Here is a 12,191-nt window from a genome sequence, read left to right on the forward strand (position 1 = left end):
ATTCAGACCGAGCAACAAGAGGATCTTCTTCAGCATTATCCCTTCTTAGCATAATAACAACCCATAGGACTTCGAGGTAGCTCGCCTAGAGCGACGTAAATCCTCACCCTCTTTTAGGCCCCTGCACAACCAAGTTGTGCAGCATGAGTCCTAACTCGATTTAGGTTCCGAGGTTATCGTACGGTACGATGTCAACCCTCATTTCTCTGTAGGCTATTTGTATAATCGGGTATTATGCAAATGTAAGTCCTAAGTAATAAAATTGGCAGGATTGAACTATTGAATAACATCTTTTCCAAAACATAACCATACAGTAGGATAGTTTGGGAAGTCACTGAGGGTTCTCCTTAGGATCTGTGGCATCCCCTACCTTTTCTTTCCTTTGGACTCCTGAAATAACTGTTCATGTTTGAGCCACTCCCATTTGCTCTTCTACGTCCTACCTTGAAAACCTGAACCTTGAATTCTTGAAGACTAGAACCATTGATCATTATCGAGAGTTTTCTCAAATGACTCCCGTCATTTGGGATGTAATTAACTATAGGGGCTTGCCTCTATAGGGAACTTGGAACTCAGATAAAATAAACCCTATTTAATCTTTGTATTAAATAGGGGAATTTGTCGGTCATATATAAAAGGTTCGCAGACCAAACGGATGTCACAAATCTCTTAATTTGCAGGATTGGGTCTATCGCTGAGGTCTACACTTATCTCTCGGGAAGATGTAGTATTTGCGGTATCAGACACGATTATGCAAACTATCAGACTAATGAGATCCATTTGGTCTCATTTTTCAAAAAATTAAAACATACTACTTTTAAAACTCAAACTATATATATCTTTTATTCTTAAATTAAATCTCAAAAATTATTTTCATACACCATATTTTCAAAATTAATCAATCGAAAAAAAGTTGACCGACACCCAACATCTCCAAAATGCAAATCATAATATTCTCATTAGATGTAAGAATAATGATGATATTGAGTCGTGGAGAAACCCAAATAAATTAAATGGGCTTTTTCATGGAACTGTAGAACAGGCACTTTTTCCTTTATTTGTGGGTTTTCTTTACTATATACTTGGGAAGGATGTGAATTTATGTCGAACTTCCTAATCCCTAGAAAATTTTAACCTAGATAAGATTAAATAGAGTTTGCTGCCATAGAAAGTTGTAAACCAATCCCACCAAACTGAACAAACCTGTGCTCAGTAGGTGAAAGAAATGGCTTCCTTTGGCCCAATGTTCTCTCTTTTTCTCCCTATCACACTTGCTGGGTTAGGAAACATTTCTAACAAGCGAAATCGGGTAAAATCAGTAGCTATGGCAGCGCATCGCTGTTGTGTTCCATCCAAGTTCTGCGTACACAAATAAAATTTCCTGACATTGCTGCAATGCATCTTCCAAAGCATTTATTTGACAATGAAGCCTGATGGACATCAGTTACGGGATGCCATTTCTCTACGAATCCTAAAGACTTAACATGGCAGGTATATATGCAGATAAAAAAGGCCACTAAAGAACAACAAAAACTAATTTTACCGGTGCATGAGAATGAGAAGTCAATTTTCAGAAAAAAAAAGTTGCAAGCGCATGGTTTTCTAGTGTTTATTTCATGATAAATAATTTAGGTAATCGGGCAATGAGCAGCAGAAATTTTTGCATCGGACAAGGGGGTAAGCAGACACTAGGCAGAAAGGCAAAAAGAAAACATAAATAAAGACGGCAACACACGCTAGTTGCACTTTCTGTTTTCACAAATTCATCTAAATTCCGTCTTCTATCATTGACATTCTTTGCAAACTACTATTCAAGTCAAAGTTTGCATTCACCAAACAAAAAGCATGCGAAAATAAAGAAAGCACAAACAATTAAGAAGAAATCTGATGAAAGAAGGCCAACAGGACAATGAAAAATAAACTTTACCGATAAAAGAAAAATCCAAAGTTCTTTGCTGCAGTTACAAGAGCAGCTTCATCTGGTGAGGCAGCCTGGTATGTGATCTTATCAGATGATTCATCACCTTCTGGAAGCACAGTATGGCATACTGCCAGGCATCTGAAGAATTCCTATACAGGAATTAAGGACATTATGATAAAAGCACTGCTTATCATAATATGAGACGAGCAAGCACAAATTGTTTGATAAATGAGAAGATCGGGAAAAGGTAAAACCTGCCTATGCTGAACAGGACAGTAGAGAAAACAAAATACAATATCTAATGCTAATAACTTACTTTTTAGGGCACACAAAATCCCATTATGCCAAAAATATATGGATTATAAATATCATTATCAGCTTTATAGGATTGGCATCTTATGCTTTAATGCTCTAGAACATCAATATTGGACTTCTGTGCAGCCCACAGTCTCAATTTGATGTTAGAAACACTTGAAGACTCGTTAAAAGATAAAAAATGCTTGGATTAAACCCAGAAAAGCTAACATTTTCCATCTAAAATCATAATTGGTATTGATTTTAATGAGGCAGATTGCTAATACAGATCTCGTTAGACTAGCCATCACAAGGTTTGTTATTGCTTATTTAATTTTCCAAGGCATTCATTGAGCGACAAACCAGTTAGAGGCAACGTTTACTCTCACAAAATAGAATGATAGTGCATATGTTAAAAAATAAAGGAAAAAAAAATGAAGATGTTACCTTAAAAGATAATATTTCTTGGTTGACTGTGATATATGCTTTTAAAACAACAAAGCCTCCCATTCAAGTGTTGAGAAGTTGAGTGTTCTAAAGTGAGCTTTATCTATGGTGCTATAGGAAAGGTAAAGAACAAATAGCAAAGAACTTTAGTGGATAAGAATCAACTTATATGGAAGTGTAGGAAATTATTGATCAGAAATAGTGTTAGAATAGAACCAGAATTATTCTTGTTGATACAAAAAAAAAAGGGTATATAAACCCATTATAAGATCCACCAGAAAGAAAAGAAATAAAAATATGATATAATATAAAAAGGAAAACAATAATAAAGAAATCAAAGCTAAAAACTTAGAATAATAACATGAATGAATAACATCTAGTAATAGTCATTAATATTCTAATATTCTCGCTCAAGTAGAAGCATAGATGTCAATCAGGTTCAACATCCCTCAAGTAGAAGCATAGATGTCAATCATGTTCAACTTGGATTTGAAATGATCAAATATTAGTCGAGGAAGATTCTTTGTGAGAATATCTATTAGCTGGTCCCTATATGACACAAACGGAACATAAATTTCTTCGAACTCCAGTTTTTTCTTAATGTAGTGTCAGTCAATCTCAACACGCTTGGAGTGATCATGTTGGATCAGGTTGTGAGCAATGTTAATGACGGTCTTATTATCACAGAACAACTGTAGAGGGACGAAGACCGACATACGTAGTTTGCTAAGCATGCTGCATAACCAGAGAGCTTCACGGATTCCAAAGGATTATAGACTGAAATTCATCTCCCTCAAGTTGAAACATAGATGTCAATCATGTTCAACTTGGATTTGAAATCATCAAATAGTGATCGAGGAAGATTCTTTGTGAGGATATCTATTACCTGGGCTAGATGACACAAACGAAACACAAATTTCTTCGGACTCGAGCTTTTTCTTAATGAAGTGTCAGTCAATATTCACACGCTTGGTGTGATCATGTTGGACCGGGTTGTACGCAATGCAAATGACGGTCTTATTATCACATAACAACTATAGATGGACGAAGACTGACATACGTAGTTCGCGGAGCATGTTGCGTAACCAGAGAGCTTCACGGGATCCCAAGGACATAGACTGAAATTCATCTTCAACACTACTTCGGGCACTCCCTGACTACTTTTTGTTTTTCCACGTGACAAGATTTTCCACACAAATGAGCACAACCCTGAGGTAGATTGTCGATCGTGGACGGACCCAACCTAATTAGCATTTGTGTAAACTGCAATAGAACGAGATGTGTGGTACAAAAAAAAAACAAACTTAAGCCCGGTGTCCCCATTAAAAAGTCGAGAATCCGGTGGACAACTTGAAGATGATGCTCATAGAGATCATGCATGAATTGATTGCCATATGTCGAGGCATGTATGGGCAAGATAGATGAGTTTCCCCACAAGAAGCTAGTGGTGAGTTTTGTTTACAGGAACAGCATTGGAATCATCGGGAAGTTTTTCATTTGAATCCATCAGAATAGTACTAATTTGCACAGGAGAGGTGGTTTTCTGTGAAAAGGTCGATCACATATTTGTGCTTAGATAGGCGAATGCCCCGAGTTGACTGAATAACTTCCATGCCTACGAAGTACCAAGGAAATCTCTAAGTCCTTCCTTTTAAAGGAAGTAGCAAAAGTGCATTTTAGATACTCCAATGTTGGTAGATCATTACCTATGATTACAATATCGTTGACATAGACGATAAGGGTAGCAAACTGGCCAATAGATGAAGGCCGAAATAATTGAGTGTGATCCGATTGAACCTGAGTAAACTCATAGCCCACCACCACCTTTGTGAACTTCCTGAACCAGGTTCGTGTCACTGCTTCAGTTCATAAGGGACTTTCGCAAACTACACACTTGCCCCTAGGATATAGTGGAGAAGAGAGTGACCTGATTGAACCTGAGTAAACTCATGACCCACCACCACCTTTTTGAACTTGTTGAACCAGGCTCAAGGTGATTCCTTCAATTCATAGAGGGACTTTCGCAATCTACACACTTGCCCCTAGAAGGCAGTGGAGTCAGAGCCTGGAGGAAGGGACATGTATACCTCCTCTGTAAGATCGTCATTCATAAATATATTCTTGACATCAAGCTGGAATATAAGTCAATTCAGATTCACCGCAAGGGATAATAGGATCCGAATGGTATTTAATTTAGCAACAAGAGCAAACATCTTCTCATAGTCAATTATGTAGGTCTATGTGTATCCTTTGGCGACCAACCATGCCTTATTGCGTTCAAAGGATCCATTTGAGTTAAATTTGATGCTAAAATTCTATCGACATCCCACTGCTTTCTTACGCTAAGGAAGATCAATGATGTTCCAATTACTGTTCCACCGAAGGGCATTCACCTCCTCTGTTACGGTAGCTTTCCAAGCTGGTTCTGCTAGTGCAGCCTTAATAGTAGATGAGGTCTGATGATCACTCAGGAAGGTAACTAATGCTTTGTTGGTCGGCGATAAACTGCGGAAAGAAGCATAGTTTGTCATATGATAGAGATATCATATATGATTGTGTACCTTACTAGAAGAACTGTTGAAAAATTAGGGTGAAGAAAAACAAAATCGACACAAATCGAGAAGAACACAGAGATTTAACGAGGTTCGACAAAGATGCCTATGTCATCGGGAGCAGATTGACGAGTTCCTTTCAATATTCAGAAAAGAGATTACACAAATCAGGGATACCTCATGGGGTTACTAACATGCCTATTTATAACCGAAGGAGTAAACCCTAAGTAAAATATGTCATTACAACATTACTCTTGTACTGTACCGCGGAGCGTTGCCCCCGCATCCCCAACCCATGTAACTTCCCGATTTGGACAGATTATTCCGCTCCGCTTCGCTTAGTTTCAGCGTCTGTCCTTATATGACATATGAGTCATACCATAACAAATCTCCACCTTGGCGAATATCCAGCCCCTTAGGAGAAAAAAGGTACCTGAGAGTTACACCTGCACCACTGTGGGTTAGACCACCATGCTTCTCTAGCAATTGCACACATTCAACTAGTCCAAGCAATGCAAAAACTTGTTAATAATAACTGGCTTGATCAACATATCAGCTGCATTTTCATCAGTATGAACCTTCTGCAATAGTATCTCACCAGAAGCAATCAATTCTCTGATCTTATGATATCTGACATCAATGTATTTGGTTCTCGCATGGTACACCTAGTTCTTAGCCAGATAAATAGCGCTCTGACTGTCACAATGCAACTAAACTCCACTTTGCTCAATGCCCAGTTCATTTACTAGCCCAGTAAGTCATAAGACTTCTTTTGCAGCTTCAACTACACTGTCATGTACTCAACTTCAGTTGTAGATAATGTCACAATAGACTGAATTGTTGATTTCCAACATATAGGCCTTCCACCAAGAGTACCAAGAGTAAAGAGTAAACACATACCCAGTTGTAGACCTTCTGTCATCCAAATCACCTCTGAATCAACGTACCCCACAACTGAAGAATCATCTTGCTGACTGCCAAAGATAATTCCATGTCATACAGTACCCTTCAGATACCTGAAAATCCACTTGACCGCTTCCCTATGTCACCTTCCAGGTTTAGTCATGTATTTGCAGACTTGACTAACAATATGAGTCAAATCAGGATGAGTACATATCATTGCATACATCAAGCAGTCAACTGCACTGGCATATGAAACCTTTGTCATGTCTTCGATTTCTGTATATCTTAGGACACTGTTCTAAAGAAAGCTTAAAATGATTTGTCAAATGAGTGCTTACAATCTTTGTTTTGCTCATCTCAAACTTGTCCAACACTTTTTCAATAGTCTCTTTGAGATAAACATAATCGTCTTGAGCCTCTGTCTTGATGAACCTCCATTCCAAGAATCTTCTTCGTAGGACCCAAGTCTTTCATGTCAAATTCATGGCTCAATAAAACTTTCAAACCAAGAACATCATTCATATTCTTTGCAGCAATCAGTATATCATCAACATACAGTAACAGAAAAATAATAGAACGATTATCAAGACTCTTCACATAAGCACAACAATCATACTCACATCTCTTGTAGCCAATCTGAATCATCTAGAAGTCCAACCGCTTGTACTATTGTTTTGTAGACTGTTTCAACCCATACAACGATTTCTTTAACCTGCAAACCAGATGTTCCTGTCCAGGTTAAGTGAACCCTTCTGGCTACTACATGTAAATCTGCTCTTCCAAATCACCATGCAATAAAAAAATTTTAACATTCATCTGCTCCAAATGCAAATCCCAAATGGCTACTAATGCAAACACTGCCTCTAATTGAAGTATGTTTGACCACAGGAGAAAAGATTTCATCATAATTTATCCTCTTCTGCTGTGAAAATCCTTTTGCTATTAGTCGAGTCTTAAACTTTTCCCTTTATTTTTCTGATATTGATGGTTTTTTTTGTACACTCACTTGCACCCAATAGCATTCTTTCCCTCAGGAGCTGACATATGTGATTTTTCTGCAAAGACTTCATCTCCTCAATCACTGCATCCATTAATTTCTCTTTCTCCTGGCCACTGATAGCTCCTTGAAAAGTAGTTGGATCATCGTTGTTCATGAGAAGTGCATAGGAGACCAAGTCTTCATAGCCCAATCTGCTAGGAGACCTTATATTGGTGCGTCTTTGTCTGTCTCTGACTAGATTATAATTATGCAGATCATCTGTAATGGAATCATCAGGTGTTGGATTTGAACATTCAACTCTCTCAGTTGTTTTTGGATGTTGTTCTAGATCCAACTGCACTGCATCTGAACTGAAACTGTTCCCTTGCACCTTGTCTTGATTCTGCTGTAACATGGACTGTTCATCAAAAAATGCATCTCTGTTGATTACCATCTTCCTTGCAATCGGATCCCAAAACTTGTATCCTTTCGCACCTTTCTATAACCTAGAAAGATGCACTTCTTGGATTTTGCATCAAGTTTTAATCTTTCATCTCCAAGTACATGCATATAAGTAGAACAACCAAAAATTCATAAATGATCGAAATTAACTGGATTACCTGTCCATACCTCTTCTGCGACCTTGCCACCCAACGATGTCCGAGGTGATCTATTGATGAGATAACATGTCATATTCACTGCATCAGCCCAAAAACTCTTAGGAAGTCATGCATTCAGTCTCAAACATCTTGCACTTTCAGTTAAAGACCTGTTTATACTTTCTGTCACACTATTCTATTGTGGTGTCTTGCACACTGAAAAATGTCTCTGAATCTCATGCTCACATAACTTCTGAACCTGTGAATATTGTACTTCGTGTCATTATCGGATCTCAAATACTTAATCTTTCCGTCAGTTTGGTTCCCCACCTCAGCTTTCCACAGCTTGAATTTAAAGAAAACTTCGAATTTCTGTTTCAAAAAACACCCAAACTTTCCTGAAGAAATTATCAATAAAAATAACAAAATACTGAGATCCTCCCAATGACGATTCCTTGGTAGGGCCCCATACATCAGAATGCATATAATCAAGAATCTCTTTAGTTTTATGTTTTTCAGTCATAAAACTGATTCTAGTCTGTTTTCCAAGAACACAGAACTTACAAAGATCGAGCTTGCAACTTTTAACACCATGCAATAGATTTTTTCTATGCAATTCTGTCATCCTACGTTCACTGAAATGACCCAGACGCATATGTCATAGCTTTGTACTATCATCTAATTCCACAGAATGAACTCCACCTACAACTGTACTCCCCAACAGTTTGTAGATGTTACCTGCAGTTAACTTTCATTTCATTACAGTCAGTGCACCCTTAACAATTCTTATGGTTTCCCTATTCTCATCTGCCTTAGAAATGAAACTAATTTTATGTAAAGTGCCCAAGGAAATCAAATTCTTCTTTAAATCTGGAATATGTCTGACATCACATAATGTTCTAACTGTGTCATCATACACCTTAATTCTAACTTCTCCAACACTAACAATACTGCAGCATTTATCATCACTTAGATAAATTGAGCCAGAATCAATTGATCTGTATGAAGTAAACCACTTCATGTTAGGTGTTATGTGAAGAGCATCCTAATACAAGAATTCATGCATCCGTGAACTGAGTTGATGAAACTGAAAACATATCGTCATCACTGTAATCTGATAATCTGAATTGTCAATCTGAATTATTACTCTGCACCACATTTACAGACTTCGATGATCCATCATCTTTCTCCCCAGTCTGCTTCTTGAGCTTTGGAAAATCTCTTTTCATATGACATGACTCATTGCAATTGTAACAATGAATTGTCTTTTTTTCCTTTGGAATTGGATCTGAAATTTCGCCTTCTAGAACCCTCCTTTTTTTTCCTTCCACGATCCTGCTTACCCTTAACATATAAATAGTCGCCATGAAAGTTTTCCCCTGCATTCTGCTTTCGCTGGCTGTGAGACAACAATGTTGCAGCGATCTCATCAACTTTGATAGTTTCTTTCTCATATATAAGAATAGTCACCAGGTGTTTATAAGAAGAAAACAATAAACACAACAAAATCATCGCCCGATCTTCTCCTTCAATATTCAAATTAAGCCGTGACAGGTCTGTGATTATTTGATTGAAGACATTCACATGCTGCGCCAGATCAGAACATTCTTGCATCTTCAGCCCATACAGCTTTTGCTTCAGATCAATTTATTCGTCAGAGATTTGACCATAAACTATGTTTCAAATTTCTTCCATACCCCCTAGACATTTCAGATTCATCACGTGATACATAACCTCATCTGTTAGGCATAGACGCATAGTTGTTGCAGCTCGTTGTTGCAATTCTTCCTAATCTCCATCCTCTAGGGCATCTGGTTTTGTTGTCCGCAAAGCCTTCAAGATTCCCTATTGAGCCAACAGATCTTTCACCCTTGTTTGCCACAATCTAAAGTTATCAATTCCATCGAACTTCACTACATCGAATTTTACACAAAAAATTGTCATCTGAAAGTTAAACCTACAACGAAACTTTTCTGAAAAAATTTCTTTAAGATCCTTCCCCTGTTCCTTGCCTTTTCTGCGTCACAGGAATAGCACCGCATGTGCCACAAAATATCTCCACAAGGAAATAAAGTCGGATCCCAATTTTCTTTTACTTCCTGCGCCTCCACCAAAGCTCCAACAATGGAAACCAATCTTCCGCCTTAGAAAACCAATCTCCCGCCTCCAGAACAAGCAAGGAAACAAAAATCGGAGGGGGCATATTCACAGGTTACTTCCAATCTCTCGCACGCCAGGAATGGAAAGCCAAATCGGAGAACGCTGATTCCTTCCAAATTTTCCTCCTCAGCTGCCTACCGCAAGGTTCGCGATTTCTTTCCTCCGCAAGGCAGCTAATCTTCCGAATCTAGGAGGAAACAAATCGGCCCGCAAATCTTCCGCCTCAGCTCCGGAAAATTCCAGACTTTGATTCCCTTTAGATTTCTCTGTTTTCTTCTCGTGCAGAAGGAAATCACTATAAGTCGAACAACTCGCCTGTGCCCGTCGTCGAACTCGCAGAAAACACAAAACCTCGCCGAACTCCTTCGCAGAGGAACGCGAACTCTAGTGGTCGCAGGACCGAACACCCGATTCGCAAATCCCCCTTACTGTTGCGAGGTTTTGGTCATAGAATCATCGAACTCCTCCGCAGAAGCCACAAACCACCGAAGAGCGATTCCTCCACTGAACTGTCCGAAGCCCTAGCCGAACTCCTGCGCCGAATTTTTTTTTTCTTCCCCTTAATCATGTCTCTAATACCACTTGTTGAAAAATTAGGGCGAAGAAAAACAGAATCGACACAAATCCAGAAGAACAGAAAGAGATTTAACGAAGTTCGTCAAAGATGCTTACGTCCTCCGGAGCAGAGCGGCGAGTTCCTTTCAATATTCAGAAAAGAAATTACAGAAATCAGGGATACCTCCTGGGGTTACTAACATGCATATTTATAACCGCAGGAGTAAACCCTAAGTAAAATATGTAATTACAACATCACCCATGTATCGTACCGCGGGGCGTTGCCCTTGCACCCCTAACCCACGTAACTTCCCGATTTGGACAAATTCTTCTGCTTTGCTTCGTTCTAGCGTGTGTCCCTATATGGTATCTGAGTCAAACCATAACAAGAACTCACTTCTTCATTTGGAGTAGGAGTAGTGCTAGGGATGTCACCTGGAGCTGATTCAAGGTCCTGTAAGGAGGTAACAAGCTCCAAAGTAACTGCATCAGGACAAGTGCGCCGAGTGCAGACGTGGAGAGTGGGAGCAGGAGATGGTGAAACCAAAGGGATAGGGCTCCTTGATGGTAGCAGATGGTAGAGCCAAAGGGACAGAGGGCTCTTCATTGGTAGGAGTGGGGGGAACATCCACAGGAGTAGGGTAAGGAACAGTGTCTAAGAACTCTAACTAACTCCCTCTCACCGAGGCCGACTCAGGAAAGTAGAGAACACTTTCAAAAAAGAAAACATCAACACTCACATATACTTTATTTGAGATAGGATCAAGGCATCAATAGCCTTTTTTGAATGAAAGAGTATTCGAGGAAAACATATTTTATTGACCTGTAATCAAGTTTACTCCGAGTTGTGGTCATGTTTCGAAAAAAAGCAGTGCACCCAAAAAATTTAGGATATAAAGTGAAGAAGACCTGATTGATAGGAAAACACAACCTCAAAAGAGCTAAAGGGGTTCGGAAGTTGTGAATTTTTTAGAAAACTCTATTGGTGAGATAGGTGGTGGTAAGTATAATATCATTCTAAAGGTGTATTGGGACATTAGATTAAAATAATGGAGCGAGAAAAGTCAAGTAGATGTCGATTTTCCGCTAGGCTACTCTATTTTGTTAAGAAGTGTTCGTACACAGCTATGATGGAGGATGTTCTTACCAAGAATTCTCCTAATGTATAGTTAAAAAAATTGCAACCATTGTCGGTTTGAAGGACGTGAATTGGATTTTTGAATTGGGTCAAAATGAAGATGGCAACAAAATCATATTTGTCTTTTAAAATATTAACCCACGTCATCCCAGTATAGTCATCAATCAAAGGAACCACATTTATTGGTATAGCTTGGAGTGCAAGAGGATCCCCCATGAGTCATTGTAAATAAAGTGAAAAATGAGTGGAAGGCGTGTAAGTATGGAGTGGATGAGGAACACGAAGATGTTTAGCTAATTGAGTAGTCTCAAATTTAAAATTAGAAGGATTTTATTAGTTCAACGGATACAATTGTTTTAGATACTGAAAAATTGGATGGCCCAAACGACAGTACAACAACATAATAGAACATTCAATAGACTGAGATAAACTGCAATTATTGAGTAGAGTGTTCCCGTTCCCCGTGTTTTTCTCTTGGAAAAAGTAGAGCCCGCATACCCACTTAGAAGTTCCAAACATTCTCCCCGAGCAACGATCCTAACAGACACAAATATCAGAAGAAAATGAGCAACGCAATCAATATTTTATGTCAACTTACTGACAAACAAAATGTTACACTTCAGTAAAAATACATGTAACACAG

The 12,191-nt window shown here is 38.7% G+C and overlaps 1 protein-coding gene across 1 annotated transcript in view; it reads right to left on the reverse strand.

The window, feature by feature from the left end:
• LOC110020758 (phospholipid-transporting ATPase 3) overlaps positions 1 to 12,191 on the reverse strand; it is an 86,595-nt gene that overhangs the window by 30,042 nt on the left and 44,362 nt on the right. Inside the window, exon 16 of the mRNA XM_020718971.1 lies at positions 1,928 to 2,070. Within this exon, the coding sequence (XP_020574630.1) occupies positions 1,928 to 2,070 (143 nt within the window). The remainder of the gene's footprint in view (positions 1 to 1,927; positions 2,071 to 12,191) is intronic.

Source organism: Phalaenopsis equestris, unplaced genomic scaffold (assembly GCF_001263595.1).
Source record: "Phalaenopsis equestris unplaced genomic scaffold, ASM126359v1 Scaffold000107, whole genome shotgun sequence".
Lineage (NCBI taxonomy): Eukaryota > Viridiplantae > Streptophyta > Magnoliopsida > Asparagales > Orchidaceae > Phalaenopsis > Phalaenopsis equestris.